This window comes from Schistocerca gregaria, chromosome 11, assembly GCF_023897955.1.
Source record: "Schistocerca gregaria isolate iqSchGreg1 chromosome 11, iqSchGreg1.2, whole genome shotgun sequence".
Lineage (NCBI taxonomy): Eukaryota > Metazoa > Arthropoda > Insecta > Orthoptera > Acrididae > Schistocerca > Schistocerca gregaria.
Genome location: NC_064930.1, coordinates 14,723,538 through 14,742,085, shown reverse-complemented (window position 1 = coordinate 14,742,085; position 18,548 = coordinate 14,723,538). Strand labels below are relative to the sequence as shown.

Here is an 18,548-nt window from a genome sequence, read left to right as displayed (position 1 = left end):
AAGCCAGATGCATGGTGTCACCAAAAGCTGCAACATGAAACTCAGAGTAATGAGACAATCCTCGTACTCGAAAGTCTCGTTATGTGGTTGCCGTTGCTGCATGAAGAGCCCAGCTTACACTCAAGTGACAAACATCATGGGATCGATATGCACATATACAGCAGGCGGCAGTATCGCCTACATAATTGTTCAAATGGCTCTATGAGACTTCACATCTGAAATCATCAGTCCCATAGGACCTAACTAACCTAAGGACATCACACGCATCCATGCCAGATGCAGGAGTCGAATGTGCGACCCTAGCAGCCGCGAGGGTCCGGACTGAAGCGCCTAGAACCGCTCGGTCACAGTGGCCGGAACTACTGCCGAGACAAGGTATAGAATAACAATGAATTGGTGGAGCCGCCATTTGTACTCAGGTGATTGACGAGAAAAGGTTTCCGACATCATTACGGCTCCACGAAGGGAATTAGGAGAGTCTGAACGCGGAATGGTAGTTGGAGCTAGACGTGTGACACATTCCGTTTCTCAACTCGTTAGGGAATTCGATACTCCGACGTGCATAGTGTCAAGACCTCGCCAAGAATACCACATTTCAGGCGTTACCTCTGAAGAATACTCAGTATTGTAGAACACTCAGTATAATGTCGTTTATTGAAACTGAACTATATTTCTCGAACAATCACTACATACACACAAAGAAAACAAATAACAGGTACACGACTATTCGTCAAGATCGTCGCTGAGGTCTGTCGGAGCCGGTCCTAGCTCGGCGACGAACTGGCCATACTGCTGCTGTGCTGGCCTTATAAAGGCGGCGGAGGTAGGCGGAATACACCAACTTTCCCTGTGTCTGTGAGGCGACCTCTGCAGAAAGAGGTTCCCATTAGTCTCTAGCAAAGTTCTGTTTATTTTGATGAATTGTTTTCCTCTTGGTTGCGCCTGCAAGTGCTTGTGTATGTTCTATAGTACACAGGGGTGTATTGAGTGTAGTCTGTCTGGCAGGGGCCGTCTGTGGCAGAAGTAACAACCTGTCACCACGGACAAAGCAATGGCAGTCAGCCCTCACAGAACAACAGAGAACAGCGGAGTTGGTGTAGAGTTGTCAGTGCTAACAGACAAGCAACACTGCGTGGGACAACCGTACAAATCGATGTGGGACATACAATGGCCGTATCCGTTATGACAGTGCGGCGAAATCTGGCATTAATGTGCTGTGGCAGCAATCGACGCCAGAGCCTTGGCCAACATGAAACATCGGCTGCAGCGCGTCTCCCGGGTTCGCACCACATCAGTTGGACCTAGGCGACAGTAAAACCGTGGCCTCATTATGATTCCTGATATGAGTTGATTAGAGCTGATGGAGTGGCGCAGACCTCACGAAGCCATGGAACCGAGTTCTCAACAAGTTGGCGGTGGCTCCATAATGACGTGGGCTGTATTTCGATGGAAGGGACTGGGTCCTCTGGTCGAACTGAAGCGATCACTGAGTGGGAATTGTTATGTTCGCATACTGCTATTCAACGATGGAATTTTATGGATGACAACACGCCATGTCACTCAGCTACAGTTTATCGCTTCTTGTTTGTAGTGCATTCTGAAGAATCCTAGTGAATGATTTGACCACCCAGATTGCCCGATATTTATGCCCACGAATGTTTATGGGACATAACGAGAGGTCAGTCGTGAACAAAACGGCGCACCAGGAACACTTTCGCAATTATGGAGATCTATACAGGGTGTTACAAAAAGATAGGGCCAAACTTTCAGAAATCATTCCTCAGACACAAATAAAGGAAATATGTTATGTGTACATGAGTACGGAAACGCGTAATTTCCATGCTAGAGTTCATTTTAGTTTCGTCACCTACGCTTCCACCTACACACAATGGAGCACGTTATTATGATTTCATACGGGAACATTTGCCTTTACAAGTACGACACAACATGTGGTTCATGCACGATGGAGCTTCTGCACAGTTCAGTCCAAGTGTTCGTACGCTTCTCAACAACAGATTAGAGACCGATGGATTGGTAGAGGCGGAGCAATTCCATGGCCTCCAAGCTCTCCTGACCTCAACCCTCTTGACTTTCATTTATGGGGGCATTTGAAAGCTCTTGTTTACGCAACCCCGGTACCAAATGTAGAGACCCTTCGTGCTCGTATTGTGGACGGCTGTGATACAAGACGCCATTCTCCAGGGCTGCGTCAGCGCATCAGGGATTCCATGCGATGGAGGGTGAATGCATGTATCCTCGCTAACGGAGGACATTTTGAACATTTCCTGTGACAAAGTGTTTGAAGTGACGCTGGTACGTTCTGTTGCTATGCGTTTCCGTTCCATGATTAATGTGATTTGAAGAGAAGTAATAAAATAAGCTCTAACATGGAAAGTAAGCGTTTTCGGGAACATGTCCACATATTTTCTTTCTTTGTGTGTGACGAATGTTTCCTGAAAGTTTGGCCGTACCTTTCTGTAACACCCTGTATAGGCAGCATGGCTTAATATTGTTGCAGGGGACTTCCAACGTGTTGTTGAGTCTATTCCATATCGACCTGCTGTAGCATGCCGGGCAGAAGGGCGTCCGACACCGTGAAGTTTGACACCCCAGAGTAGTGCCTTTGGCTCTTCCAGAGCACTCACTGCAACCGTTCTAGAGGAGCACATCGGCCGATAACCCCCACCAACAGCACTGCTGTGTATCGCTGGTAGCACAAAAATAACTCTGCGGGTAAACAAAACCCTAGACAGCGCCTACACGTACACTTGAGGAGAACGAGGTAACGTTCGAATGGTTCAAATGGCTCTGAGCACTCTGAGACTTAACTTCTGATGTCATCAGTCCCCTATACTTACAACTACTTAAACCTATCTAACCGAATGACATCACACACATCTATGCCAGAGGCAGGATTCGAACCTGCGACCGTAGCGGTCCGCGGTTCCAGACTGTATAGCCTAGAACCGAACGGCCTCATCGTCCGGCGAACGAACTGAGAACTTACAGTTGTCAACAGTAGGTGTGGTGGTGGTGGTGGTGGGGAGGGGGGGATGGAAACACCCCACACAGCGCATACGGTGCACGTATGCATTGCTGTGGAATATTTTGGGTACAGGACCGATATAGTGCAAATTAGGGCAAGATACCCAACGATACGCAGTAACTACAGGGTGACACAAAATAACTGAAATGTTTTGAAATGAGTGGTGGCAGCCATGGGCAGGTGGTAGCAGTGCGGGATCGTCACATTTATTGACTAAACAGTCCGACATTTCAGTCTGAGGAACGGTCAATAGCGTGCGTAAGCCTGACTATGATTTATACAAACAGTGACAGTTTGGTAGCGGCGCAGAGGGAGTTTCGACGTTTTTGTAATTTAGAACGTCGTGATGCCGTTCCGTCGAAGTATGCGGCAAATCGTTTGATGAATAACTTTCAAGAGACTGGATCTGCTCTGAAGAAGAAGCCAACAGGACAACAGGACGATCAGAAAGTGCGCGCTCTCCAGCAAGCATTGATGTTGTACGAGAGTCTGCCTTACGGTGCGCACTGCGCTCAGTTCGTAACCAAACAGCAGTGGATGGATTGTCCCTGGAGAGTATTTGCAGTATTCTTCATCTTTATTTAAAATTCATCCGTACAAACTGCAGATGGTGTAACAATTCATGGACAATATTTACCGGTTTCCATTACGACTCTGTGAACAAATGATAGCAAAAAGGAACAATTACGATGAATTTCTAAACAAGTTGTGGATGTCAGATGAGGCACATTTTCATCTCATAGCTTATGTGAATAAATAGAACTTCGTTACTGGACAAACACAAATCCTAATGACATCCATGAGGGCCCTTTTCACGCTAGTAAAGTCACAGTATGGTGTGGTGTTTCATCACATGGTATAATCGGATCGTATTTTTTCGCAAATGAGCAGGGAAACACATTAACTGTCAATATCGATCGTTACGTGGAGATGTTACGAACTTTCGTTACACCTGCATTGACTAACTTTCCAAAAGTTCAAGAAACCTGCTTTGAACAGGACGGGGCATCACACACTGCATGGCAATTAGTGGCACAGGTTCGAAAATTGTTTGGCAACTTTCTGACCTCTCGATTCGGTAACATTCCCTTATCCGTTTGTTTCTTTTGTCTTGTGGGGCTACCTCAAGACCAAAGTCTACACGACTCGTTCAAGAATCCTGGATGAGTTAAAACAGAGAATTCTGGATGCAGTTCACAGTTCCCAGGTGAGATGTTGCAGCGGTCAATGAGGAACCTCAACAGCAGAGTTCACGAATGTATTCGTACAGGAGGACGCCATCTAAAGGACGTCATGTTTAAAAAAATGCTGAATGCCTTCATTGTTTCGTAAATGGCAAATTAGTAAGATTTCCGGTACTATGAATGCAATTTCTTTCCATCATCTCTTCTAGTTTTATTGGATTGTGTAAATGTTGCCGCTTTTCTGTGTCGCCCTGTATGTAATGAACCAGTATAGACTTTGGCTCCCTCATACCAAAATAGTCAAAGGTGTCCTTAAACAACATCCGAAACTTCTGCTGTGGGGGTCTGGTTCATACCTCCTACAAGGTATAAAAATCATCGAATGCGAAATTTGAGGACCGCTAGGGTTCTATGAAAATTTTCACCCTAGTAATGTTCAGGGACGCTTCAAAACTGATGTGCGAGACCGTTGTCTAAGATGCCGCTGAGAATGCGCTCCTAAGGATCGCCGGACACGCGCAAAGCGACCTGCGCGCCTGACGGGCAACGGCTCCAGCTCCAGCTCCAGCCAGACGGGCTGCCAGCTGTGCTGGAGTGTCGGTCTGTGTCTAGTACACCAGCCACTTCATGTGCCCTCGCGAAAAGGAATTCACATCGTTGAGATCGGAGAAGGTCGTGGCGACAGCACTCACCCACCCCTTCCCATCCAACAATTTATTGTAAATGAATGACTTTTTACTGTGTCAACATAATAATATGACATTTTTATTAAAGAGATACCTGTTTCATTCTCGTAAGCAAACTTGAACGGAGTGCTGTTACCAGAATTCTGGTGTAGTTTGAAAATTTAGTGCCACTCATCTCATTAAAATTTCAATTAAAAAGTACCATGTCGTTAAGTTGTATTAAATTTAACGCATTGCAGTAACTCTGAAATCATTTTCAGAAGCAAATAAAGTTATTCAGAATAACCATCACTTTTGTTGCAAATATTTCACTTACTAAATGTTCCATTACATGAGCCAGTGGAAACAAACCTGAGGTTTCACAATGAAAGTTGAAATGGAAAGCTTCTTCACATACAGACAAGATTAACTGACATTGGTCCAAAGTGTACGGAAGTGTAATTTAATAAGAATGATAGTAATGCCTAAACACATGTACAGAATGAAAATATTATTGAACTACATGGAAATAAACGTGAATTAGTTATAAACTACGGCGTCCACACACCTTATTCACCACGCAAGCTTCAGTACAGGTACCCGGAGTTAGGTTATGACATGTTCGAGACGCCTGACATCATTGGCGATGATGTGGCACAGACAAATAGCGAAATCTTGCATGAGAACGCTGGAGCGTCTGAACATCGATGCTGTCGATGACCTCCCGAATGGCTGTTTGCAGCTCAGCAATGGTTCTGTGGTTACTTCTGTACACCTTGTCTTTAATGGAGCCCCACAAAAAGAAGTCGCACGTGTTTAATGGCGGCCAACCGGAGCTAGTGGCCTCTTGGTACCCCAGAGCCAGAATGTGGTCCCCAAACTGCTCCTTCAGGACATCACACACTCTCATGCTGCGATAGGGTAAAGCTAAGTCTTGCATGAACACCTCAATCAGGGTCACTTTGGGTAATGGGGATGAAATGATTTTCCAGAACCTTCATTCACTGTTCTGTAGTCAGCCTGCCATCGAGGAATATCGCAGCGATTATTCCGTAACTGGGCACTGCCCACCATACAGCCACCCACTGCGGGTGAAGGGACTTCTCGAATGGGAAATGCGGATTCTCAGTCCCTGAAATGCGCCAGTTTTGCTTATTGACGAATCCATCCAAATGAAAGTGGGCTTCGTGGCTAAACCAAACCATACCCATGCCCATCATGCCCCACGGCCAAGCGTGCAGTTTGAACGTCCTAACGCAAACTACTCAGAACTTATGTCGATTTTATTTCATGTAGTTCAATAATTGTCGCTTGTGTAATGGCACCTTCATCATTATCTCAGTTGGCCAAGTTCTTCAGTATGGTCGTTGATGATCAGGACGCTGAGTGCCCAAGAACTATTTCGCCTGACAAGGCGATGGACCTTTGCATAGGATCGATTGTTGGTAACCACCTGACCACAGAATTGGTTTAGGTTATCGTCTCAGGTATGAGACGCTGCAGCCATTTGCCGTGCTGGTCTCTCGTCCGATACACTAGAGCCTTTAAAATAGCTATGGCATGAAACTACTGAAGTTACTTCATAGTTATGGTGAAGGATTTCGCTTAGAAATCGATCAGGTGTAATCTACTTCTCTTATACATTTATTACTTTTATTTAATTAAATGGTTTAAATATAATTATTTTCATTTCTAATTCCTTTCCACATCATTTCAGCCGACGCACACAGGTCAGTAACTCGCAGGATTTTTGAATATGTTTGTGTCATTGGACTGAACAGCTTCTAGCAAAGAGAATGCAGCATGTCACTGTGAACGGAGAGAAGCCTCCAGACGCAAAAACAGCTGTGTGCTTGCCATAGGGGAATGTTACAGGTCCATTACTCTTCACAAAGTATACAAATGGCATGATAGATATCCTCGGTAGTCCAATGAACCTTTTCGCTGATGATATTGCTATGTACAGACAAGTCTCGATGCCATAAAATTGTAGCGCCCAGTGAATGGAGTGGCAAGTAACCCTAAAAGGTGAACAAATGTAAGTATTGCGAATAAGAAGAGAGATTCTTTGTTATATGATTGAGCGATTGCACAACAATAGCTAGATAGTTATTTCCATCAAATATCAGTAAGTAGGCGTGTGGAGCGATTTCAGGACGAAATGACCACAAAAATTAATAGCGGGTAGATGCCAGACTGGGATTCATTTGGAAAATCTTCAGAAAATATAGTCCATCAACAAAGGAACTACCTTACGAAACAATACTCGAAGATTGTTTGTCAGTATGAGATCCATGCCAGATAGGCAGAAGACCAGCACGTTTCATTGCAGGTTCGTTCAGTGGGCACGAAAGCGTCACAGAGGTGATGAACCAACTACAGTGACAGATGCTCCAGGAGTGGCCTAGTGCATCACAGTGTGGTTTACTGTCAGAGTTCCGGGAGTATACGTTCCCAAAACAGTCAGCCAATGTGTTGCTTCCTCCTCTGTGTATCACACGAAAAGACCACGAAGTTAAGACCTGATAGTGTTCAGCCCACTCAGACGCTCTCCCACTATCTGTCTTCGCACAAACCGTACATGACTGGAACAGTAAAGCCAGAAAGTGACAGTAGCACACAAAGTACCCTCCGCCACTCACCGCAGGGTGCTTGCGGTGTAGAGATGTAGATGTAGATGTAGGCGTAGAAGTGAATTTGTAGTGATGATTAAATTGGTTAGGACAAAGAGTGCCAATGGAAAAAGAATAAAAGGAATTTAGGAAAGCGAGCAACAAAAACAGTCGATAGAATGAGTTGAAATGGTGCGGCAGAGAATTGGAAACTTCCATGTACACAAACACACATGGCACACTCCAGGCGCTGGCAGCAGATGATCTCCATGTCAGGCCACCTCAGTTCCGATCCATCACCACATAGGCGGCATCCATAAATGGGATCCTAGGTATCCTTCGACCACAATACCTTCAAAGGGTTCAGTCTATGCGCCTACAGTAATGTCAGCTACTTGAGGCGGCACTGACACCAGGAACTACGTTTGGTATAGACCAATCAGATTCTGCATGGAACTGCCGAGGTTATCTACCAGGTCATTTGTATATGATGTGAAAAGTAATGGAACTAAAACACTCCCCTGTGGCACGCCGACAGCTATTTTCGCGTCTAAAGACTTCTCTACATTCACAATGTCATGCTGTATTCTGTTTTCTAGAAACTCTTCAGATCCTCCTGCCCATTGTGGATCAATGTAGACACGCAGTGGTAATCGACTAGTTCATAATCGACAGTTCCTGTTCACTGTCTAAAGCTGCAGTTCCTCTCCTACAGTTCCCATTGATCGCCTACAACTGTAGTTCATCACGTACAGTTCCAGTTCATGGCCTACAGTTCCCGTTAATTGTCTAGATCTTCAGTTTGTCACTTACAGTTCCTTTTTATTGGCTACAGTTCCAGTTCATCAGCTATAGTTCCAGTTCAACACGGACCATTCCAGTTCATGATCTACAGTTCCAGTTCATTGCCTACAGTTCCAGTTCATCACCTACACCTCCAATTCATCACCTACTGTTCCACTTCATCGCCTACAGTTTCACTTCATTACTTACAGTTCCAGTTCTTAAGCTACAGTTTCAGTTCATTGCCTGGACCTTCAGTTAATCTCATACAGTTTCAGTTCTTTGCATACAACATCAGTTCATCACCTACTGTTCAAGTTGTTTCCCCACAGATCCAGTTAATTACCTACAGTTCCAGTTCATAACCTACAGTTTCAGCTTGTTTCCTAGAGATTCAGTTGATCGCTGATAGTTCCAGTTAATTGCCTAAAGTTTCTGTTCATCAATTACCATTCCAGTTCATCACCTGCTCTTCCAGTTAATCAGCTACAGTTTCAGTTCATCATGTACAGTTCGAGTTCATAGCCAAGATTTTCCGTTCGTTACTTACAGTTCAAGTTAATCGCCTACACTTTCAGCCCATTGCATAGAACCTCAGTTCATCACCTACTGTTCCAGTTCATAGCTAGAGTTCCAGTTCATTATCTGCATTTCCAGTCCATGACCTACAGCCACAGTTCCTTTAGTAGAGCTTTAGTTTATCATCTACATCAGTATAGAACTGAAAGGAAAATCAGCATTGGCCGTATTTTGTTGTTTTATTGCCAGAAAAATCGATTTTCAATCACTTTGTGACCATCTTCTGTGGTGTAATATACACTCCTGGAAATGGAAAAAAGAACACATTGACACCGGTGTGTCAGACCCTCCGGACACTGCGAGAGGGCTGTACAAGCAATGATCACACGCACGGCACAGCGGACACACCAGGAACCGCGGTGTTGGCCGTCGAATGGCGCTAGCTGCGCAGCATTTGTGCACCGCCGCCGTCAGTGTCAGCCAGTTTGCCGTGGCATACGGAGCTCCATCGCAGTCTTTAACACTGGTAGCATGCCGCGACAGCGTGGACGTGAACCGTATGTGCAGTTGACGGACTTTGAGCGATGGCGTACAGTAGGCATGCGGGAGGCCGGGTGGACGTACCGCCGAATTGCTCAACATGTGGGGCGTGAGGTCTCCAAAGTACATCGATGTGGTCGCCAGTGGTCGGCGGAAGGTGCACGTGCCCGTCGACCTGGGACCGGACCGCAGCGACGCACGGATGCACGCCAAGACCGTAGGATCCTACGCAGTGCCGTAGGGGACCGCACCGCCACTTCCCAGCAAATTAGGGACACTGTTGCTCCTGGGGTATCGGCGAGGACCATTCGCAACCGTCTCCATGAAGCTGGGCTACGGTCCCGCACACCGTTAGGCCGTCTTCCGCTCACGCCCCAACATCGTGCAGCCCGCCTCCAGTGGTGTCGAGACAGGCGTGAATGGAGGGACGAATGGAGACGTGTCGTCTTCAGCGATGAGAGTCGCTTCTGCCTTGGTGCCAATGATGGTCGTGTGCGTGTTTGGCGCCGTGCAGGTGAGCGCCACAATCAGAACTGCATACGACCGAGGCACACAGGGCCTACACCCGGCATCATGTTGTGGGGAGCGATCTCCTACACTGACCATACACCTCTGGTGATCGTCGAGGGGACACTGAATAGTGCATGGTACATCCAAACCGTCATCGAACCCATCGTTCTACCATTCCTAGACCGGCAAGGGAACTTGCTGTTCCAACAGGACAATGCACGTCCGCATGTATCCAGTGCCACCCAACGTGCTCTAGAAAGTGTAAGTCAACTACCCTGGCCAGCAAGATCTCCGGATCTGTCCCCCATTGAGCATGTTTGGGACTGGATGAAGCGTCGTCTCACGCGGTCTGCACGTCCAGCACGAACGCTGGTCCAACTGAGGCGCCAGGTGGAAATGGCATGGCAAGCCGTTCCACAGGACTACATCCAGCATCTCTACGATCGTCTCCATGGGAGAATAGCAGCGTGCATTGCTGCGAAAGGTGGATATACACTGTACTAGTGCCGACATTGTGCATGCTCTGTTGCCTGTGTGTATGTGCCTGTGGTTCTGTCAGTGTGATCATGTGATGTATCTGACCCCAGGAATGTGTCAATAAAGTTTCCCCTTCCTGGGACAATGAATTCACGGTGTTCTTATTTCAATTTCCAGGAGTGTACAATTAAAATTGGTAGGAACTGGTATGAAGCTATAACCACAAGCTTAGAGCGATCAAATAAACTGAGCTTGTGGGTATAGCTTCACATCAGTTCCTACCAATTTTAATTGTATACTACAGCACTGAGAATGGACACTAAGCGATCTAAAATCGATTTCTGACAATAAAACAACAAAATACGGCAAATGTTGATTTTCCTTCCAATTCTATTCCTATTTGGTAGTGGTGCACATAACACGCCATGGAGTCGCAAGTCAATCTCCATCATTTCCACTGACATAATACACGGCTACTGTACTATTTCACAGACTGTCTGTAACTTTTACGATAATAGGTTAAGATGAACAGCATAAACTGGCCATCAGCAATGGCTAATTGCGTGTGGATGAAGAAATTGTAAAATTATTAAGTTCGGACCTACAGTTTTTCTGTCCTCACACCGTTAGAATATATTGTAGATCTGACTCAATCTGTTATTTAGTAGCTCAGTAATTCTGATACCAGAAAAACTATCGACGCCACTTTTTAATATGTGTAATGTGGTTAGTTGCTGATACAGTTCTGTCTAGCCGAGCACCAGTGCTCGTTCTCTCGTAGGTCAGGCAGGAGAATAAATCTTCAAAAGATGACTGGAACTGTTTTCAGAAGGCGAGTAAAAAAAACCACATCGCAACAACTTAAAAGCAAGGCTGAGATGTCGTTTCCGAAATGTCGTTATTTTCAAGGATCTGTTGGATCACAGGCAATTCTGAAATCGTTATAAGCGATGACTGGCGAATGATGTCCCGACAGGGGTGGCGGCAGGGCCTGGGACCCTGCTGGAACCTACACCACGGTGCAGACAGTTTCAGACCTTCGGCCCTCGGCGCGCTCCAGTGGGCGGGATGCTGAGCAGAGCTGGCTGCCGGCAGGTGGCGCGCTACTGCCTGCAGGCGGTGTTCCTGGTGTGGCCGCTGGCGCTGTCGGCGGTGGCGCTGTACGGCGCCTTCAGGGTGCTGTCGCTGCTCAAGAGCGTGCCGGGCGTCGGCCTGCACGCAGACTCCAGGCACAAAGGTCCGCTGGAGCTCGCGCCGCGCGCGCCAGCTTCCGCTGCCTCTGCTGCGCTCTGCAGTCCACGTACCGGTTCGGTGCTGCTCTTCTTGCTAGTCTAGCCCACTACTCTAGCCCACAATACTGCACAATTACTGCAGCCTATACTGACTTCAACCTTCTTCCTCTATTCCTGCCTTCGTCTCCCTGAAAAATTCGAACCACACCCGTCTCCCTCCTCCATCCTCAAATGGTTGGAATGGCTCTGAGCACTATGAGACTTAACTGCTGAGGTCATCAGTACCCTAGAACTTAGAACTACTTAAACCTAACTAACCTAAGGACACCACACACAGCCATGCCCGAGGCAAGATTCGAACCTGTGACTGTAGCGGTCACGCAGTTCCAGACTGTAGCTCCTAGAGCTGCTCGGTCACTGTGTCTGGCCCTCCATCCTCACGGAAGCACTTTCCTGCATTACCAACACGATTGCTCCCTGGTGTGTGGAGATGTGACAAAAGAGAAATCGTTATGTCAGGCACAAGGGAGCATTCAAATAATTTAATAGCAGAAAGTGAAATTTTGTGGTTGACTGCGACTCAAACTCGCATTTCCCAGTCCTCACGAGTGGTCATTTTAACTAACTTGGCTACCCAAGCATGTTTCCCGTCTGGCCAAAATACCCAACTTGTCACACATTACCTCTCAAGTACCCCCCTGTCCACCATCTTCTAGCACGATTCTGCAATAAGTAGGACCTAGGGTGCATCCACACTGAAGATATCATGAAATGCCAACGAGACACATACATCACTATTACAATTGTGCTGTCTATTCATTCACACATTTCTGAAAGAAAAGGTACTACATATATGTTGAATGAGAATGCATGATAATGTGTTTTACCAACTGATTCTTTCACTTACATTGCGCTATAAAATTCTATCTCCACATTTGAGATGCTGAGAGCCACACCGCCATTGATTTTGAGATTTTACAGTGTACGCATGCTACTCACACCAATTGACTTCATGCAAAACAAGGCTTCTCTGTGCTGTAGGCCCATACTGTAAACAGTGAAGCAGCACTAGGGTAGAGCTGTTCCTGCATCACTTTTGGTATCAAACCCATACCAAATTAATTCTGCAAATTAGTTAATTGATCAATTAATTCGCCCCCCCCCTTATGACATCACAGCTTTTCCCCACCCCAGCCCAGAAAAAAATTCCGGAAAATTCAAATGTTGGCAGGAAATTCTAATTTTGGAGGGAAATTCAAAATTTGTTGGGAAAATATATCAAATCACCTCCACCAACCTAATTCCTAGCACCCGAGTTTGCTGGAATATTCAACAAATGGTGGGAAATCAAATTTAACAGACTTATTCACAGTGCTGCCAGCAGAAGACATTGCCCTCCATTCCTCCACCCTTTTCCGCTCCCCCACTTCCCCCAACCACTTCCACTCCTGTCATCCACTGTGGGACCTTGAGTCTGTGCTGAGCTTCCCGACAGACATGTTTTCTTCATATGCGATGTATTTCGTGGAACAGATGTCGGTACTGGAGGAGTTTCATGGGTATCTTTGGCACAATCATGAAACAGAGGCCTATCCCCATAGATTTCTACACGATTCCCGGAAAGCAGCAACATTGGATGAACATATGAAGAAGATGAATATCCTTCTTGAAATAACGAAGCTATGGTATGATGGGGCTAAGTTACACTTCGCAACTAATGCATCTGAATGCCTGTGCTGGAGCTGTAGACCACTCAAGAAAACCCCAGTGAGTCTTCTGATGCGCAAGAGGCAACACACACATTTGTTCTGGCGCAAGCCTCCACATATACACAATGTACAATTGAGGGAATACTGGTGATGAGCTGGAACTATTTTAACATGTGTACCACATGGAAGCACGGAGCTGACGACTGCACCCTTACCTCACTACGCGAAGAGTGGAAAGGGAAGATGATGGATCATCATAAAAAAATACTTTTCAGCAAATAATGGTGACACAGAGAGATTGTGTGAAGATGCATTTTGCAATGCATACAGGTTATCGCTTGTGCTGGGACTGCTTGCCTGTTTTGAGATGCTCCATCAATAAGTCTAAGAGACAATTGTGTGTTCTTCAGAAACAACCCCACACTGACTGGAGTAGTTCACAAAAATACCACCAGTTATCTCTTGAAGCAGGTTTAGTCTCTCTTCCACCACCACCTGATAACTGGCAGGGACCAATAGGAGTGTAGTAACACTACATGCTGCTGTCTTGGCTATATAAAACAGATGGGGCAGTTCGCTGGTCTCGGGTGCAGTCAGTCTCTGGGAGAAGAAATAGAAGAAGAACCATGCAGCATCACCTGCTGCAGTCAAGGCCATGCAGCACACCCCGGTCAGAATACAAATAACTGTAAAAGTAAGTATGTACGTAGTTTTAGCTTCAATGCAGTTCCATTTTTCCTTTGTTCAGCTCCATTTCCCTTGTTTGTGAGGATGCTCAGTGCTTCCACTTCTTTGTTCAGCGGTTACCTCTGACGTGTCCAGGCAGCCAGCAATGACCACCAGTTTGCTGGGGCCTGCAGTGACCTCCAATGTGCAAGGCAAGCATTCGTTGCAGCACCATGGAATCCTGTTGCGCACCTGGTTTCCAAGCTGGAGCAGGACAATGATGTAGCACTCAGGAGTGAATACATCCAGCCTGTCCCTGAGCTGCAGAAGAATGCAGGTGGTCCTATCCTACAAGGTACAGACCAGTATAGGTTGCCACTGTAGGAGCCACCTCAGAAGATTCTAGTGCCACTGCAAGAAGAATGAGAGGTAGATATTGTAGATGAGAAGCTACCAGTTCCATCTAGCTCTCTAATGCTTTCCGCAACAACATACAATATAACATATACAGGTTCAAAACGCTTAAATATGGATGTAGTAACATGTGTAGGAGCCAACGACTCACCTACCGTTTAAAACGTTTAATACCAAAATATGTAACACGTGGCATGTGTTGATAGAAATTGAAAATGTATCTAAAATGTTGAAGTGCAGTTTACTGAGCACGAGTGGTATGGAGTGTAACTTGCTGAAACGTATATCAGTCAGCAGATGGCCACCGAGTATTACCCATCTCGCGCCCCAGCAAACATTAACTGCGGAGCTGTAACTCTCTGAGTCACGACACTGTATGATCACTCATCACTCTGGGTGAAATCACAGAACACATTCTCTTATCTGTGACACACCAGTCACAAACTTGTTCGCTCTAGGGATAGCATTATCCAGTGTGTGGGATAGACTGAACAGACAGCTGCATTGTGTTGAATCTGTATATAAGGGCGCTGCAGCCTGTCTCTGAGTGAAAGTGTGCGTATTGACGATTCATACCACTGTATCGATACAAGTAGGGGAAAAAAAAGAACCTAAAGGCAACCAATGAGTTTGCGAAAATTCAGCCTGAATTCCACACATACATGAAAACTATATTCGATGAATTATGTATAGGACTGAAAGTGAAGAAAGAACCTGTTGACTTTTCAGATGTATTGCATCCAGTGTAAGATTTTTTATTGAAATAGCAGCTGTTGGTAGAATTGCTTTATGGTGACCAGTATCCTATCACCAGTTTCATTAACTGTGACAGTGGCAATAGGATAGACGAAATATTTGGCATCAGCAAGGTGAAACCATACTTCCTTGGAATGCAGATTATATATTTAACAGATATTGTAATATAGATGGATGACAGCAATTTCGAAGAATACCAGGTCTACTTAACCCTGTAAAACCTTAAATTATTCACTCAAAGATCTGGAAATGTATAGTGAAATACTGTGTTTGACTTACCTGCATATGAAAGCGAATGGAAAATTAAAAAGCCAAAACACTGTGAAATACAAAACCACTCCAATGCCTGTATCAGATAATGAAAAAAAATATCAGTGACGGTATTAATATTCAACGCAAAAGAGTGAACAATCAGTTACCGCAGTATATACACTATGAGAATCCCAGCAAACCAATAGCTTGGCTACGACTGCTGATGGCATCAGCTGCCACTGGCAATACTGCACATTCGAATGAGGTTGTTTCAGTAATGCCAGACCTTGGAGGTACAGATATAATACACTAAGCAAGGAGGCGGCAGTCTGAAAACAGCAGAAACCAGTACACAAAACATACCCTCTTAGAAAAATAATGATTGAAGCATTGGATGACCTATGGCTGGTGGATCTTATACATGTAAGTGCCAAAGAAACTGGTATAGTCATCCTTACTCAAATACAGAGATACGTAAACAGGCAGAATACCATCCCCCAGTCGGCAAAGCCTATATAAGACAACAAGTGTCTGGCGCAGTTGTTAGATCGGTTACTGCTGCTACAATGGCAGGTTATCAGAGACGTTGAACACCACGTAACAGTCGGCACACGAATGATGGCATCTTCGAGCTAGCGATGAAATGGAGATTTTCCCATACGACCATTTCACGAGTGTACCGTGAATATGAGGATTTAGGTAAAACATCAAATCTCCAACATCGCTGCTGCCAAAAAAAGATCCTGCAAGAACGGGACCAATGACGACTGAAGAGAATCGTTCATTGTGACAGAAGTGCAACCCTCCTGCAGATTGTCGTAGTATTCAATGCTGGCCCATCAACAGGTGTCAGCATGTTAACCATTCAACAAGTGTCACCATGTTGACCATCATCGATATGGGCTTTCGGAGCTGAAGGCCCACTCCTGTAACCTAGATGACTGCACGACTAAAAGCTTCACACCTCGCCTTGGCCGTCTACACTGACATTGCACTGTTTATGACTGGACTCATGTTGCCTGGTTGTACGAGTCTCGTCTCAAATTGTACAGTGGATGAATATGTATGGGTGTGGAGACAACCTCATGAACCGATGGACCCTGCATGTCAGCTGTTCAAGCTGATGGAGGCTCTCTAATGGTGTGGGACGTGTGCGGTTGGTGTGATATGGGACCGCTGATACATGTAAATATGACTAAGACAGGTGACACGTACGCAAGCATCCAGTCTCATCACCTGCATCCATTCCTGTCCATTGTGTATTCCGACAGACTTGGGCCATTCCAGCAGGACAATGCGACACCCCTCTCGTCCAGAACTGCTACAGAGTGATTCCAGAACACTCTTCTGAATTTAAACACTTTCACTGGGCACTAAACACAGATATGAAAATTATTGATCTGGGATGTGGTACAACGTGCTGTTCAATACAGATCTCGGCCCACTCATATTGTTACCGATTTATGGGCAGCCCTGTAGGATTATTGTGTCAGTTTCCTCTAGCAATATTCCAGAAATTAATCGAGTGCATGCCACGTCGTGTTGTGGCACTTTTGTGTGCTCGTGCGGGCCCTACACGATATTAGGCAGATGTACCAGTTCCTTTGACTCTTCAGTGTTGATATGGGGAATACTCATACATTAATAATGGTTTCAAGTATATTTCAATGGTTATTGATACATTCTGTAAATCTGCCTGGGCATTAATGGGGAAACAAAAATGTGGAGAGATGCGGCAGAGGTTTTTGAGAGCTTGCTGCAAACGGGAACGAATCGATGTCGAGACAGCTTTCAAATAAATCTCGGCGACGAGCTATATAGTAGGTATTGCCGAACTGTGATGGTACGGTGTAGCATACTACTAAACTTCCACCCATCTGAAGGAAAGTATCGTGGAACTTGTGAACAGAACAATTGAAGGTTAAATGTGGATGCATTTTAATCTTCGTGGCTCATACAAGTGGAGAGATATCCTCCCACAAGTAATTGCGCCGAATAATCGAACCGAACATAGCACAATAAAAATGATAACGGTCGATGTTTATGATAAAGGTCTCACTGTTATGGCATACAATCTCATTAAAATGCTGGAGCCGTGCGAACTAAATTTAATATTGGTGACTTAGTACGTATTTCAAAACTCAGGACGAAATTTGAGAAGTCATACCTCCCAAACTGGTTGAGTGAGATATTCACAGCTTCCAAGGTGCACAAAAAAATCCGAGAAGCACATGTTTAAGGGTAGCAGTGGTACTGAAATTTACGGATGCTTCTACGCAGAGGAACTGCAGAAGAGCTCAGAGCCACAGGCATTCCACATAAAGTGTTTCATTAGTCACTGTGGACAGAGCACTAGTTAAATGGCTTCGTTTTCCTGCAACGCAGAAATGCTGGCTTGACAATGACGATCTGCAATATGCTAGGGCGCACAAAGGGGAGCCCGCACGGTAGCATCGTACGACTACAGGTGCTGTCGATGAGCTGTGTCCGCAGGCACGGAACTCTGGTGGCGACACGCACTACATGAATGGCTCGTATCAATCCTGATCATACGTGAGGAGCCAGGGTGTTCGGTTGACGGGTGTGTTGTTGGCTTTTGGTGCGTCGTCGTTGTGACAGTTGGCCGCGGGCCACGAGGCTGGGAACATGTCGGTTTTGGGGGACTCCTACTGTCCGGCACGAGCCTCGAGAAGCCGCAGCTGGTTAAAGCGGTCAGGCGCAAACTTTGACTGCTGGATTCAGTATTAGTGGCGGGGAGTGTACCCTACTCTGAGAGTTTAAATTTTACAGCACCTCGATGACTTCTTGTATGGATTGGAAGCAACAACAACTCTGCTTGCCATCCTGGAAATCATGGCTCCTTCACACATGAATAGAGTTAAGTCTTGTTTCTTCATTGATGCTTCCCATCGGAAGGCCACTTCTGTGTTAATGTGGAATTAGTTACACTACTGGCCATTAAAATTGCTACACCAAGAATAAATGCTGGTGATAAACGGGTTTTTATTGGACAAATATATTGTGCTAAAACTGACATGTAATTACATTTTCACGCAATTTGGGTGCATAGATCCTGAGAAATCAGTACCCAGAACAACCACCTCTGGCCGTAATAACGCCCTTGATACGCCTGGACATGGACAACCAATAAAAACTTTGAGGTTCGCCGATGATATTGTCATT

The 18,548-nt window shown here is 45.6% G+C and overlaps 1 protein-coding gene across 1 annotated transcript in view; it reads left to right on the top strand.

The window, feature by feature from the left end:
• LOC126295394 (uncharacterized) overlaps nt 1-18,548 on the top strand; it is a 766,077-nt gene that overhangs the window by 656,042 nt on the left and 91,487 nt on the right. The window contains exon 9 of the mRNA XM_049987875.1: nt 11,432-11,647. Coding sequence (XP_049843832.1) covers nt 11,432-11,647 — 216 coding nt within the window. The remainder of the gene's footprint in view (nt 1-11,431; nt 11,648-18,548) is intronic.